General features: G+C 41.8%; 1 protein-coding gene across 1 annotated transcript in view; it reads left to right on the forward strand.

Annotated features, from left to right (window-relative positions):
• Window positions 1-16,705, forward strand: part of CNGB3 (cyclic nucleotide gated channel beta 3) — a 187,306-nt gene that overhangs the window by 139,373 nt on the left and 31,228 nt on the right. Inside the window, exon 14 of the mRNA XM_027560636.1 lies at window positions 15,188-15,271. Coding sequence (XP_027416437.1) covers window positions 15,188-15,271 — 84 coding nt within the window. The remainder of the gene's footprint in view (window positions 1-15,187; window positions 15,272-16,705) is intronic.

A 16,705-nucleotide genomic window follows, 5' to 3' on the forward strand; every position in this document is an offset into this window, starting at 1 on the left:
TCTCCTGGCAATCTTGATTCCAGCTTGTGCTTCATCCAGCCAGGCATTTCCCATGATGTACTCTGCATATAAGTTAAATAAACAGGGTGACATTATACAGCCTTGACATACTCCTTTCCCTATTTGGAACCAGTCTGTTGTTCCATGTCCAGTTCTAACTGTTGCTTCCTGACCTGCATACAGGTTTCTCAAGAGGCAGATCAGGTGGTCTGGTATGCCCATTGAAGAATTTTCCACAGTTTGTTGTGACCCACACAGTCAAAGGCTTTGGCATAGTCAATAAAGCAGATTAGATGTTTTTCTGGAACTCTCTTGCTTTTTTGATGATCCAATGGGTGTCGGCAATTTGATCTCTGGTTCCTCTGCCTTTTCTAAATCCAGCTTGAACATCTGGAAGTTCACAGTTCACGTATTATTGAAGGCTGGCTTGGAGAATTTTGAGCATTACTTTGCTAGCATGTGAGATGAGTGCAATTGTGCGGTAGTTTGAGCATTCTTTGGCATTGCCTTTCTTTGGGATTGAAATGAAAACTGACCTTTTCCAGTCCAAAGGACAACGTGCTTATATTTCTTTCCTTTTAACCTTGTGAAGTTTGTTTATTTACTAGGGAAACAGTGAGTGTCCTAATGCTTTAATGAAAGTAATGTAAGTCATGCTGGAGTATCACAGATTATAATACGGACAGTGTTACATGAAGGTGGTCTGTGCTGCCCCTGATCTTTCATTCCCAGGGCTGTCACCTCATACCTTGCTGTAACCAATTGTCTCATGGCCCCTGTATTAGGGTACTCCAGAGAATCAGCCTGCCAATGGTGGAGATGCAGGAGATTCAGCTTGTCCCTGGGATGGGAAGATCCCCTGGAGAAGGAAATGACAGCACACTCCAGTACTCTTGCCTGGAGAATCCCATGGTGGGCTGCGGTCCAGGGTGTCGCAGACTTGGACACGACTGGAGGGGGGGATTTATTTTAAAGAAGGGCTCGTGTAATCATGCAGACCGACAGATCTAAAACCTTCAGGACAGGTCAGCTTGTTGGAAACCCTGGAAAGTGTTACTGTTGCAGCTCAAATCCAAAGGCAGTCTGGAGGCAGATTCCCCTGCTCCTTGGGGAACTTTAGACTTTTTTCTCTGAAGGCCTTCAGTTATTGGATGAGGCCAACCCACATAACGGAGTGGACCTTGCTTCGTGTGTATGCGTGCTTCGTTGCTCAGTCGTGTCCAACTCTTTGTGACCGCATGAACTGTGACCCGCCAGGCTCCTCTGCGCATGGGATTCTCCAGGCAAGAGTCCTGGAGTGGGTTGCCATGCCCTCCTCCAGGGGATCTTCCCGACCCAGGGATCAAACTCTTATCTCTTATGTCTCCTGCATTGTCAGATGGGTTCTTTACTTCTCAAAAATCATAGCTACTGTTTATTGGGTTCTGATTGTACTGTATTATCTTCTTTGCTACCTTCTCTCAGTTAATTCTCACAGCAAGTCTCTTGAGAAAAGTTTTATGACCCCTCATTTTACAGAAAGAAACTGTTTACCTGACTGAGGCCAAAGAGAGCAGGAAGCAAATTTTTACTGCACAGGCTACAGTCTTAGCAGCTCGGTGATGAGACCTTTCAGCTCCCCACCAGCCCTGTCTAGATAGTGGTAAGATGCTGAGAAAGTGTCCCCAGAGTCAAAAAACAGCAACATAGCATCCTGCGGTGGATGTCACAGACTTAGACTCGGCACATGATTAGTCTCACACCAGACACCTAAATTTACACACTCTTTGCTACTCTCCTACTAAGACCTTGTGGCTCAGGTGGTTTTTCCCCTCTTGTTCAAAGCAGGTAGAACTAAAGTCACAGAATTTCACTAAAACTTTACTTCAATCAATTGTGGTGAATTAGTAAGATTTGCTCCTTCTACATGGGGTGATCAGAGTTTCCAAAGAGCTTCGAGATGAATAGTCATTTTTTGACTTTTTTTTTCCCCCCACAAAAATGGGTCTCTTTTTCCAGCCCAAACTCAAGTATTAAGCTAATAAGGAGTGATTTATTCCCATGAGGTTGGACAATTTCCCTTCCTATCTGTTGATTTATTACTTTTGTATTGATTTTTAAATATGTTTTATCAAATTAAATGCTAGGGAAATCACATTTTGTGTCTACCATTAAACTACCAGAAATGGGAGAAAATTTAGTGAAAGTTCTGTTGCGCCACCTAGTGTGTGGAATTAAGATTGCATCCTTTAGAAACTGAAAAAGATCCCCTTGCTTATTGGTACGGAGAGGGCAATGGCGCCCCACTCCAGTACTCTTGCCTAGAAAATGCCATGGACGGAGGAGCCGGGTGGGCTTCAGTCCATGGGGTCGCTAAGAGTCGGGCACGACTGAGCGACTTCACTTTCACTTTTCAGTTTCATGCATTGGAAAAGGAAATGGCAACCCGCTCCAGTGTTCTTGCCTGGAGAATCCCAGGGACGGGGGAGCCTGGTGGGCTGCTGTCTATGGGGTCGCATGGAGTCGGACACGATTGAAGCGACTTAGCAGCAGCAGCAGCTTATTAGTAGGACTTCCCGGATCGGCTTCCCGGAAGCCGATAGCTCAGCTGGTAAAGAATCCACCTGCAATGCAAGAGACCCCGGTTGGATTCTTGGGTCGGGAAGATCCCCTGGAGAAGGGAAAGGCTGCCCACTCCAGTATTCTGGCCTGGAGAATTCCATGGACTGTATAGCCCATGGGGTCGCAGAGAGTCGGACACGATTGAGCGACTTTCACTTTCCCAGATGGAGCGGTGGTATCCATCTGCCAATGCAAGAGACACAGAGACATGAGTTCCATCCCTGGGTTGGGAAGCCCCCAGGAGTAGGAAATTTCAACGCACCCCAGAATTCTTGCCTAGAAAATTCCATAGGCGTCCAGGGGCTTGTAAAGAGTTGGACACGACTGAGCACACAGAGCCCCAGCTCCAAGGTAGGAAAGACACCAAACTGAAAATGAAGGTACCACCGGCCTGTCAAGGAAAGCGCGAAGCGTCTCACTGTCTGCTGCTCCGGTAACAATGCAGACTGCTTCCCAAACAGGACCCCTCAGGGGCGGCTGGGACTCGTCCTTGTGTGGCAAGCAGAGCCTGGAAAGGCTGTGATGTCAGAGACAGGAAGCACGCGGAGACGAGTTTCGTCTGTGAAGGCAGACTGCGCCAGGGGTGGGACGGGAAAGGCACTGTTATTACTTCCCCTCACCCAGGGTCCACCTGTTCACATATTTCTTCCCAGGGGCCTGAAATCAGAGCATTACAGGAGGCTTACTACTTTTCATTTTTAACTATGTTTAACTACGGTGGTATCAGTAATACTGTTGCGGCTGGTGCTAAGACGCTTGAGTCGTATCCGACTCTGTGCGACCCCATAGACGGCAGCCCACCAGGCTCCGCCTTCTCTGGGATTCTGCAGGCAAGAACACTGCAGTGGGTTGCCGTTTCCTTCTCCAATGCATGAAAGTGAAAAGTGAAAGTGAAGTCGCTCTGTCATGTCCGACTCTCATCGACCCCAAGGACTGCAGCCTACAGGCTCCTCCGTCCATGGGATTTTCCAGGCAAGAGTACTGGAGTGGGGTGCCATTGCCTTCTCCAAATACTGTTGCTAGACTTGTTGAAAGTATTCTGACGTTGAGCTTATAATCCAGATGAACTCCACTCAGCGAAACATGCTGAGCAGTCACTCTGTCTAAGGCACCTGTGGGGTGCCTCAGACCCTGTACCCCTATGGTCACTGCTCTCCACTGCCTCCCAGAAGGTAGGCAAACTACGCAAATAAGATGACATCCTTGGCTGTTGTGCGATAATTCAGTAACTCAAAACATACAAAGCGCTTATATCAATACATCAGATATACGTACATTATTCATATATTGTGATTATTACTACTATCCCTGAGGAATAAAGCTGATTCAGCCACAGAGGAGTTTTCACACAGGTCAAACCAGTGTGTGGTCATGCTTGATCCTAGGAAGATGGATTAGATTCATCCTCCGGGTTGCATCCAGCTTGTGACTTCCCATTTTGACTGTGATACTGAAGCTCCTAGAAAAAGAGAATTATTGTTAGTTCTCAGGGAAAGCCTGATGGAAATGACTCTCCTCGTGTTTGCAAATATGAAGCATAGGGTTCGGTCTAAGATCACTTAGAACTCAATAAGTTATGCCATCATAGTGCCTTGCAAATTATTTATCACATTTGACTTTGCTGCTCCCAAAGCTACCAATCAATAACATGACTGGTATAGTCGATAGTATGGGCGACTGGTTTCAGAATTCCTGCCTAGACATATCACCCATCCCTGGCTTAGTGGGAGTGCAGTTTCAGATGGGACAGAGCAAGGCCTCTTTTAACAAACAGGGCTGAGTTGAGAAAAGCCTTGAAGACTCTTGCTTATACGTGAGGGTGACTGAAAGTCCCAGTAGTTATATATTACTGATAGTATCTTGAGTTCTTTTTCAAATAACTTAGGGAGAATGAGCTTAGAAATGAAGAAATCCTTCAACACTGAGAAGGTTAGTGTCCAGAGATAAATTTTACCAACTTGACAATTGTGTTCAGAGTTTGCCGGTATTAAAAGGACTTCCTGGGTATGGGAACATTCATCTAACATATAGCTCATGTGTTGAATAAAAATAGAATTTCTCCCAACTTCATTCACATCTCCAGGAGCCTTATTCAAATATGAATCCAATTTTATACGGCACTGAACTTCCCATTGTTGAAAAGAGAATGCTTTCTAACAACTTCATGACGGACGTCAGGCCTTATTTATTTAGTGCCTGGCATGCCCCCAGCCCTGGCAAGACACCAGGCTGATGGAAGCACTGTCTTGTCCTGTTGCTCAGAGTGTGGATTAAGCAGCGCACTCCCCCGCACACGCCCTGGTGAGTCTTCCTCCGACACAGATTCCACATGTGACCTCAGCTGAAGAGTCAATAGACGTCCTGAGCCTGTGTTCCCTCATCTAAAATCCAAAAGCGTTGACAATGTGTTAATGAATGTCAGGCCTCACAGGGAGGCTGAGAGAATTAAACAGATACAAAAAAAATTAAACAAAAAATATAAGAAATAAAATGTAATGCAAATGTACGATGAATACATACAAAAGTGAATATTGACATTCTCACAGGTACGCTCACTTTATAGAAAAAGGAACATTTATGAAACAATGGCTGTGTGCTGACTTTCTGAGAATCAGAAATTTTTCCTAATTACTTCTATAAAGGAAATGGAGCTGCATTATAAAGGAAAAAAATGCCAACCCTGGGATGTGATTCTTTTAAATCATATGATAATGGAACAAACTGTATCTCAAGAAAATAATCATTTGGCAGGAGAGGGGGAGAAGATAATTATCCTCAAATACATCATAAGATATAACGGCTTCATAACACAAACTTTGTTTCACTAAGAGAGAAAGGAAGGACCTAGTCCTAAATCACAGTTGCCCCAAGGCCAGTGGCAACCTGTCCACAAAGCAATCATTAGGGTCCAGAATCAATTGATGAAGTTTAAGTTGTAGATTTTTTTTTCTAGCACACAATTGCTATGGCCTATTTACATGAATAATACATATTTTATGCAAGTATGTTGATAAAAATATATATTTGTAGTGGTTCATATGTTTTTCTCTGAAGAAATCCAAGACATAAGCTAAAATCTCTCCTTTTAAGTATTTGGGCATTTCTACTGAGGAAAGCACTAATCGTTTGCTAAGTTATTTTAAGGTTTATCTCCTAGTTTCATCCAATACTTTCCATTAATTAGGTTTCTTTATAGTGCTTTCTGCCTGAGTTAATCTGAAAGGTAGAAGAGAAAGATGAAACATGGTCCTTCTCGAAGAGGATTTTTGTTCCTACAAGCAATCCTAGGATGTGTGTTTTGCTTTATTTTTACTATTATTAATAAAAGTTAAAGTTGAGGTCTAATCAGTTCTTCTCCCCAGTTCCATTCTCCTTTCTCCCTCCCCAGAGGTGGCCACTAAGATAATTTTAAGAATAGCCTTCCAACCCTCATTTTTATTTTACTTTTTATCTATAAACAGTATCAGGCAGTATGAAGTATCTATAATCAGTGACGGGCAGTATTATTTTGTTCAGTGTTTTTTTCATAGTTGGAGTCATAGTGAACATATTCTGTAGCTTTTTTTGTGCAGAACACATTATTTGTTGAATTCAACCATATCTGGAGAGAATCGGTGTATTGATTTTAACCACTGTATGCTATTGCAACCTACACACCGTCGGTACTTTTCTCTGCCCACAGATCGCGCTTTTGTTGTTTCCAGTCTTTTCAGTACTGAAAATGATACTGCCACATACATCTTTACATTTACGGAATTACTGCCATAGGAAAACAACACTTAAAGTAATTAATAATTCCTATTAACATAACATAACACAATTGGGAACTTTCATCAAAGTTCATTCCAGCAGGAATTGTTTAAGGAATAAAAACTTTACTTTGGCCTCAGTTCAGTTCAGTCCAGTCACTCAGTCGTGTCCGACTCTTTGCGACCCCATGGACTGCAGCACGCCAGACTTCCCTGTCCATCACCAACTCCCGGAGCTTACTCAAACTCATGTCCATCGAGTCGGTGATGCCATCCGACCATCTCATCCTCTGTCGTCCCCTTCTCCTCCCGCCTTCAATCTTCACCAGCATCAGGGTCTTTTCCAATGAGTCGGTTCTTCACATCAGGTGGCCAAAGTATTGGAGTTTCAGCTTCAGCATCAGTCCTTCCAATGAATATTCAGGACTGATTTCCTTTAAGGTGGGCTGGTTGAATCTCTTTGCAGTCCAAGAGACTGCAAGGCCTACACGTTATATTGTATTTTGGCCTATACATTATAATTGTAAAAGTTAAGGCCAAAAACATCAAATTTCAAATTATGCACATTAAAATAAATGTAAGTATATTTTTTAAAAGACCTTCTCTTTGTGATCATTTGCAATGCTATTATTCTCCATGCGTGGTAAGTTGCTTCAGTCGTGCCTGACTCTTTCTGACCCCATGGACTATAGCCTGCCAGGCTCCTCTGTCCATGGATTCTCCAGGCAAGAATACTGAAGTGTGTTGCCATGCCCTCCTCCAGAGGATCTTCCCAATCCAGGAATTGAACCCAGGTCTCCTGCATTACAGGCAGGTTCTTTACCATCTGAGCCACTAGGGAGACCCATTATTCTCCATCAGTTCAGTTCAGTTCAGTCGCTCAGTCATGTCCGACTCTTTGCGACCCCATGAATCACAGCATGCCAGGCCTCCCTGTCCATCACCAACTCCCAGAGTTCACTCACACTCATGTCCATCGAGTCAGTGATGCCATCCAGCCATCTCATCCTCTGTCGTCCCCTTCTCCTCCTGCCCCCAATCCCTCCCAGCATCAGAGTCTTTTCCAATGAGTCAACTCTTCATGTGAGGTGGCCAAAGTACTAGAGTTTCAGCTTCAGCATCATTCCCTCCAGAGAAATCCCAGGGCTGATCTCCTTCAGAATGGACTGGTTGGATCTCCTTGCAGTCCAAGGCACTCTCAAGAGTCTTCTCCAACACCACAGTTCAAAAGCATCAATTCTTTGGCGCTCAGCCTTCTTCACAGTCCAACTCTCACATCCATACATGACCACAGGAAAAACCATAGCCTTGACTAGATGGACCTTTGTTGGCAAAGTAATATCTCTGCTTCTGAATATGCTATCTAGGTTGGTCATAACTTTCCTTCCAAGGAGTAAGCGTCTTTTAATCTCATGGCTGCAGTCACCATCTGCAGTGATTTTGAAGCCCAAAAAAATAAAGTCTTCTCCATAGGTATAAAAAATTGAGAGTTACCTTCATTGCAGTGATAGTCATTCCTGCTGGAATGAACTTTGATGAAAGTTCCCAACTGTGTTATGTTATGTTAATATGAATTATTAATTATTTTAAGTGTTGTTTTCTTATGGCAATAATTCCATAAATGTGCTGAAAAGACTGGAAACAACAAAAGTGCAATCTGTGGGCAGAGAAGTCATGCTTAAGCTTTAAGAACTTCCAAATATATTTCTAATGAATTTTCTCTAAAATATCGAAAACATGAACTTTCTTTAGTGGGAGAGATCTTAAAATACTGTTTTTTCCCTAATAGAGTTCTGAGTGATCATAACACCAATTTCTGAAATGAAATTTCTCTGAATCAGTGACAGCACTGAAAGAAATAGAACACTTGAGCCGTAGAGTTAGAGAAGCTTTACTAAAAGCAAAATAATAAATTTTAGAAAGAAATTAATGTTTGTCATTTGCCTTAACAAATATGATAATCTGAGACATAGTAGGAATAAAATCAATATAAATAAAAATTATACATTTTGCACTAAGCAAATATATAACAAAGAAAGAAGCGGTACATTTCTCTCTTCCTCAAAGGACCTTTGCACGTCTTTTCAAATATAAATCACACTCATCAAATGACTTGGCTTTGTGGCCCACATTAGCACCTTCTTCCCATCTCCCCTGTCTCCTGTCTGCACTCCCAGGCAGAAGTAAGCGCCCCCGTCTCTGAAAAGTTTTACGGATATTTACATGACATAACTTACAGCATGATTAACTTTTACCACAAATTACTGTTTTTCTGTTTACTTAAAACATGATTCCCAACTAGACTCACTCTCTTTCACCTCTGATTGGGCCAAGGGCATGGTTCATAGCAGCTCCTCGTCATTACGTGTTGGACTGTGTTAAGAAGGTATTCCTATTGGCTTCAGCCTCTCTCTATTCAAGAGAACCCAAAGCTATAGCTTCTCAAATAAATTGTTAAATCCCAGCTTCAAGTTCATCTGAATGCTTCTCACCCATGGCTATTTGAAAATACTTCAATCATAAATCATTAACTTTCCTTATCAGTCAAGCAAGCCTGAGGTGTAAATTTTATGTGGATCTAGGTCAAGTGTTTGCTACTGAAATTATTATGAAAACCTATGATTGCTAATGGAGAAGGCAATGGCACCCCACTCCAGTACTCTTGCCTGGGAAATCCCATGGATGGAGGAGCCTGGTGGGCTGCAGTCCATGGGGTCGCTAAGAGTCGGACACAACTGAACGACTTCACTTTCACTTTTCACTTTCATGCATTGGAGAAGGAAATGGCAACCCACTCCAGCTGTTCCTGCCTGGAGAATCCCAGGTACAGGGAGCATGATGGGCTGCCGTCTATGGGGTCGCACAGAGTTGGACACGACTGACACGATTTAGCAGCAGCAGCAGCATGATCGCTAAAGAAATGATTATCCAATCCGTGAACTGGGGGTAGATCCTTTGCTTTTCTACCTGGGATTAGTTATCTGAAAATAATAATGTCCCTAAAAAATGGACAAGCAAAAAAGAAAGCAGCTACATGCTAACAGTTCTGGGAGGAAAAACTAAAAATATTTGATGAAAGTCAGTTCAGTCATTCAGTTGTGTCCGACTCTTTGTGACCCCATGACCCCACTGACTGCAGCACGCCAGGCTTCCAACCCCATCACCAACCCCTGGAGCTTGCTCAAACTCATGTCCATAGAGTCAGTGATGCCATCCAACCATCTCATCCTCTTTCGTCCTCTTCTCCTCCTGCCTTCAATCTTTCCCAGCATCAGGGTCTTTTCAAATGACTCAGTTCTTCGCATCAGGTGGCCAAAGGATTGGAGATTCAGCTTCAGCATCAGTCCTTCCAATGAACACCCAGGACTGATCTCCTTTAGGATGGACTGGTTGGATCTTCTGCAGTCCAAGGGACGCTCAAGAGTCTTCTCCAACACCACAGTTCAAAAGCATCAATTCTTCAGCACTCAGCTTTCTTTATGATCCAACTCTCACATCCATACATGACCACTGGAAAAGTCATGTATGTAGCTTTCACTAGACAGACATTTTTTGGCAAAGTAATGTCTCTGCTTTTTAATATGCTGTCTAGGTTAGTCATAGCTTTTCTTCCAAGGAGCAAGCATCTTTTCATGGCTGAAGTCTCCATCTGCAGTGATTTTGGAGCCCAAAAAAATAAACTCTCTCACTGTTTCCACTGTTACCCCATATATTTGACATGAAGTGATGGGACCTGATGCCATGATCTTAGTTTTCTGAATGTTGAGCTTTAAGCCAACTTTTTCACTCTCTTCTTTCACTTTCATCAAGAGGCTCTTAAGTTCACTTTCTGCCATAAGGGTGGTGTCATCTACATATCTGAGGTTATTAATATTTCTCCAGGCAATCTTGATTCCAGCTTGTGCTTTATCCAGCCCAGCATTTTGCATGATGTACTCTGCATATAAGTTAAATAAGACAATATACAGCCTGATGTACTCCTTTAACTATTTGGAATCAGTCTGTTGTTCCATGTCCAGTTCTAACTGCTGCTTCTTGACCTGCACACAGATTTCTCAGGAAGCAGGTCACGTGGTCTTGTATTCCCTTCTCTGGAAGAATTTTCCACAGTTTGTTGTGATCCACACAGTCAAAGGTTTTGGCATAGCAGAAGTGATGTTTTTCTGCAACTCTCTTGCTTTTTCGATGATCCAACGGATGTCGGCAATTTGATCTCTGGTTCCTCTGCCTTTTCTAAATCCAGCTTGAATATCTGGAAGTTCATAGTTCACAAACTGTTGAAGCCTGGCTTGGAGAATTTTGAGCATTACTTTGCTAGTGTGTGAGATGAGTACATTTGTGTGGTAGTTTGAGCATTCGTTGGCATTGCCTTTCTTTGGGATTGGAATGAAAACTGATCTTTTCCAGTCCTGTGGCCACTGCTGAGTTTTCCCAGTTTGTTGGCATATTGAGTGCAGCACTTTCACAGCATCATTTTTCAGGTTTTGAAATAGCTCAACTGGAATTCCATGACCTCCACTAGCTTTGTTCGTATGATGCTTCCTAAGGCCCACTTGACTTTGCATTCCAGGATGTCTGGCTCTAGGTCAGTGATCACACCATCGTTGTTATCTGGGTCATGAAGATCTTTTTTGTACAGTTCTTCTGTGTATTCTTGCAATCTCTTCTTAATATCTTAATAGCTTCTGTTAGGTCCGTACCATTTCTGTCCTTTATTAAGCCCATCTTTACATGAAATGTTCTCTTGGTATCTCTAATTTTCTTGAAGAGATCTCTGGTCTTTCCCATTCTATTGTTTTCCTCTATCTCTTTGTGTTGATCACTGAGGAAGGCTTTCTTATCTCTTCTTGCTATCTTTGGAACTCTGCATTCAAATGGGTATATCTTTCCTTTTCACCTTTGCCTTTAAATCAAATCCCTTATGATTATACAGTGGAAGTGAGAAATAGATTTAAGGGCCTAGATCTGATAGATAGAGTGCCTGATGAACTATGGAATGAGGTCCGTGACATTGTACAGGAGACAGGGATCAAGACCATTCCCATAGAAAAGAAATGCAAAAAAGCAAAATGTCTGTCTGGGGAGGCCTTACAAATAGCTGTGAAAAGAAGAGAAGCGAAAAGCAGAGGAGAAAAGGAAAGATATAAACATCTGAATTCACAGTTCCAAAGAATAGCAAGAAGAGATAAGAAAACCTTCTTCAGCGATCAATGCAAAGAAATAGAGGAAAACAACAGAATGGGAAAGACTAGGGATCTCTTCAAGAAAATCAGAGATACCAAAGGAACATTTCATGCAAAGATGAGCTCAATAAAGGACAGAAGTGGTATGGATCTAACAGAAGCAGAAGATATTAAGAAGAGATGGCAAGAATACACAGAAGAACTGTAAAAAAAGATCTTCATGACCCAGATAATCACGATGGTGTGATCACTGACCTAGAGCCAGACATCCTGGAATGTGAAGTCCAGTGGGCCTTAGAAAGCATCACTATGAACAAAGCAAGTGGAGGTGATGGAATTCCAGTGGAGCTATTCGATATTCTGAAAGATGATGCTGTGAAAGTGCTGCACTCGATATGCCAACAAACTGGGAAAACTCAGCAGTGGCCACAGGACTGGAAAAGGTCAGTTTTCATTCCAATCCCAAAGAAAGGCAATGCCAAAGAATGCTCAAACTACCACACAATTGCACTCATCTCACACGCTAGTAAAGTCATGCTCAAAATTCTCCAAGCCAGGCTTCAGCAATATGTGAACCGTGAACTTCCTGATGTTCAAGCTAGTTTTAGAAAAGGCAGAGGAACCAGAGATCAAATTGCCAACATCCATTGGATCATGGAAAAAGCAAGAGAGTTCCAGAAAAACATCTATTTCTGATTTATTGACTATGCCAAAGCCTTTGACTGTGTGGATCACAATAAACTGTGGAAAATTCTTCACGAGATGGGAATACCAGACCACCTGACCTGCCTCTTGAGAAATTTGTATGCAGGTCAGGAAGCAACAGTTAGAACTGGACATAGAACAACGGACTGGTTCCAAATAGGAAAAGGAGTTCGTCAAGGCTGTATATTGTCACTCTGTTTATTTAACTTATATGCAGAGTACATCATGAGAAATGCTGGACTGGACGAAACACAAGCTGGAATCAAGATTGCTGGGAGAAATATCAATAACCTCAGATATGCAGATGACACCACCCTTATGGCAGAAAGTGAAGAGGAACTCAAAAGCCTCTTGATGAAAGTGAAAGTGGAGAGTGAAAAAGTTGGCTTAAAGCTCAACATTCAGAAAACTAAGATCATGGCATCTGGTCCCACCACTTCATGGGAAACAGATGGGGAAACAGTGTCAGACTTTATTTTGGGGGGTTTCAAAATCATTGCAGATGGTGACTGCAGCCATGAAATGCAGCAGAGACATTACTTTGCCAACAAAGGTTCGTTTAGTCAAGGCTATGGTTTTTCCTGTGGTCATGTACAGATGTGAGAGTTGGACTGTGAAGAAGGCTGAGCGCTGAAGAATTGATGCTTTTGAACTGTGGTGTTGGAGAAGACTCTTGAGGGTCCCTTGGACTGCAAGGAGATCCAACCAGTCCATTCTGAAGGAGATCAGCCCTGGGATTTCTTTGGAAGGAATGATACTAAAGCTGAAACTCCAGTACTTTGGCCACCTCATGCAAAGAGTTGACTCATTGGAAAAGATTCTGATGCTGGGAGGGATTGGGAGCAGGAGGAGAAGGGGACGACAGAGGATGAGATGGCTGGATGGCATCACTGACTTGATGGACGTGAGTCTGAGTGAACTCCGGGAGTTGGTGATGGACAGGGAGGCCTGGTGTGCTGCAATTCATGGGGTCACAAAGAGTCGGACACGACTGAGTGACTGATTTGATCTGATCTCTTCTTTTCTCAGCTATTTGTAAGGCCTCATCAGACAATCATTTTGCTTTTTTTTTTCTTGGGGATCGTCTTGATCACTGCCTACTGTACAATGTCACAAACCTCCATCCATAGTTCTTCAGGCACTCTGCCTATCAGATCAAATCCCTTGAATCTATTTGTCACTTCCACTGAAATGCAATGTAAGGGATTTGATTTAGGTCATACCTGAATGGCCTAGTGATTTTCCCTACTTTCTTCAATTTCAGTCTGAATTTGGCAATAAGGAGTTCATGGTCTGGGCCACAGTCAGCTCCTGGTCTTGTTTTTGCTGACTGCATAGAACTTCTCCATCTTTGGCTGCAAAGAATATAATCAATCTGATTTCAGTGTTGACCATCTGGTGATGTCCATGTGGAGAGTCTTCTCTTGTGTTGTTGGAAGAAGGTGTTTGCTATGACCAGTGCGTTCTCTTGGCAAAACTGTTAGTCTTGTCCTACTTCATTCTGTACTCCAAGGCCAAATTTGCCTGTTACTCCAGGTATCTCTTGACTTCCTACTTTTGCATTCCAGTCCCTTCTAATGAAGAGGATTTCTTTTTTGAGTCTTAGTTCTATAAGGTCTTGTAGGTCTTCATAGAATGGTTTGACTTCAGTTTCTTCAGCATTACTGGTTGGGGCATAGACTTGGATTACTATAATATTGAATGGTTTGCCTTGGAAATGAACAGAGATCATTTTGTCATTTTTGAGATTGCACCAAAGTACTGCACTTTAGACTCTTTTGTTGACTATGAGGAGTAGAAAGTCTAATGAAAGTAGAAAATCCAAAATCACTATGTGAGGTGAGATTTTTGGAACATCTACAGATTTTTCTTTAACCTATGTTGTAGATAAATTATTGGCTTCCCTTGTGCCTCAGATGGTAAAGCATCTGCCTGCAATGTGGGAGACCTGGGTTCGTTCGCTGGGTCTGGAAGATCCCCTGGAGAAGGAAATGGCCACCCACTCCAGTATTGCAGCCTGGAGAATCCCCAGGGATGGAGGAGCCTGCAGGTCACAGTTCATGGGGTCGCCAAGAGTTGGACACGACTGAGTGACTAAGCACACACACATAGGTGAATTATAATTATTTAGACAGAGAACAAATATAAACATATTTTCAAATGAATCAAATTTGTTTCTTACACTACTGAAGTGAATATGAACAGTCATTTATTTAACATATATTGTTTTTATATCTCTTAAGTACAGTTAAAGAAGAGGACAAGTTGGGGAAGAAAAACATACAAGTTTGCAAATGTACTGTCTCACAATAGTATGAAAGATGTTATTAAAAAGAAAAATATGTGGCAAATATTTTATATGTCAGTGTTAATATATTAATAATCAATTGTTATTACCATTACATTACCATTATCTTTAATACTTATCATTTATTAAGATTATGTTAAGTTTTACATGAGTAAAATTTTACTATTACAAAATTAGTACCACTTAACTCCCATTTAGCAGACTAGGAAAATGAGGCCATGAGATATGTAGATACATAGCAATAAGTAGTGGAAACAGGATTAAAACCCAAATATATCTGCAGGAGTGCATGCTTAGTCACTCAGCTGTATCTAACTCTTTGTGACCCTATGGACTTTAGCCCGCCAGGCTCCTCTCTCCAGGAGATTTTTCAGGCAAGAATACTGGCGTGGGTAGCTAGTCCCTTCTCCAGAGGGATCTAATATATCTGACCAGCATTTAAGTTCTAACTATTATGCTGTAGGTATTTTTTTTCTATGTTTTGTTCTAAGACAAGTCCATATCTACTGGCAACTATTTTAGCATCAACACAGACAAAAATCTGTTAGTGTTTATTTTCACTGCCTTTTAAGCCTCTCGGAATATTTGCCTCTTAGCTGTATCAGTAAAGATTACTTTTCTCTTTACTGTTTTTTCTTTAGGGCTGTGACACACAGATGATTTATGACATGCTGCTAAGATTGAAGTCCATTGTCTACTTACCTGGTGACTTTGTCTGCAAAAAGGTGAGTGCCTGCAATTTTTCAAGTGCATGACTCATAAATAAATATATCTGTAGAGTTCAGATATAAGTCAGGAGAACAGTTTAAACAAAATCTGCCTAGGGTGAGTTCCAAAGTATGAAAATAATCATGAGATACAATTCTGTAAAACAATAATGTGCTTTCAGAGTTCAAAACAGAATAAGACAATATGGATTTCATTACTTATAGCATATGAGTGGTGGGTGGTCTGAAAAGTCAGTTTGTGTATATGGAAGTCATCAACTGTCATACCCCATTAATTCCAAATACCTTCCCTTGATTCTACCTTTCTACCTTTTCCCTTAAGAAGTGAAAGGTGGTTCTGCCCCTTTTATGTCTTCAGCAAACTATCAGTTACCTCCATTTAGCTCACCCAGTTAGTGGATAATCAATGCCATATTTTTTAAATTGTACTGTAATTACAAAGTAATACATGGTCATTATTTTTAACATGGGAAACACATAAAAGCACAAAGCCAAAAACTCCAGCATCCATAAATAACCACTATTAATATATTTCAACCTATCTCTTTTATAAATAGATGGATGGATAGGTAGAGCTTGTCTCATAAAATTAGCATCATACCTCCCTTATGGGTGAAGCTTGCTTTGTCACGTCACAATATATCCTAGGAAGTAATCTACAACCTCCTTTTTAAAGCTGCATAGTATCCCAGTCTATGAATGTATCATAATCAATTTCCAAGTGTTTGCTATTATAAATAACTCCAAAATGAGTATTTTTGCACATCTCTGATTACTAACTTAAGGGAGAGAGAAGGAATGATGACCTTGGGTTTTTCATCTTGAGACATTAAATCAGTTGTGAAGGCAACAATCAAAATTAAACGTAGAGAAAGATAAGTAGTTCAAAGAAATGAAAGATGATCCAAAACCCTAGGGAGTTTACAGACAAGTGGGGGTAAGAAGCACTTACATCCCAAAATAATGTGTTAAATGTGGTGGGAGAAGTAAGCACAAGCTGTAGTGGGACATAGGTCAAGAATGTTTCTCCCTGGGGTGCTGGTAAGAGCTCCTGGAGAAGATGCTGGTCAAGCAAAGTCCTGAACAATGAATCGGCATGAACCAGGAGAAAGAAGAAGCAGGCGTTCCAGATAAAGGGAAAAAGTTCACATGAGCTCAGGCAGAAAGGAAGGAGCTGTCTGCGGACAGACTGTATGGAACCGCAAGTCAAAAGATGGAAAATTTGAGTGTCATTTATTCAGCAAAACTCAATAAATAATTTTGAAATGCTATGGGCCAGGCACTGTGCTAGATACTGGATATACTCAGTATATATCAGAAAAGGGTGGTTCTTGCCCTTCAGAGGCCTACTGTCCGATGCTGGGGTATTCAATTCACAGTCTACATCAGATTCACCAGAATTTAGAAGTCTGGGCTCCATCCCCAGAAATT

Source organism: Bos indicus x Bos taurus, chromosome 14 (genome assembly GCF_003369695.1).
Source record: "Bos indicus x Bos taurus breed Angus x Brahman F1 hybrid chromosome 14, Bos_hybrid_MaternalHap_v2.0, whole genome shotgun sequence".
Taxonomy (NCBI): Eukaryota; Metazoa; Chordata; class Mammalia; order Artiodactyla; family Bovidae; genus Bos; species Bos indicus x Bos taurus.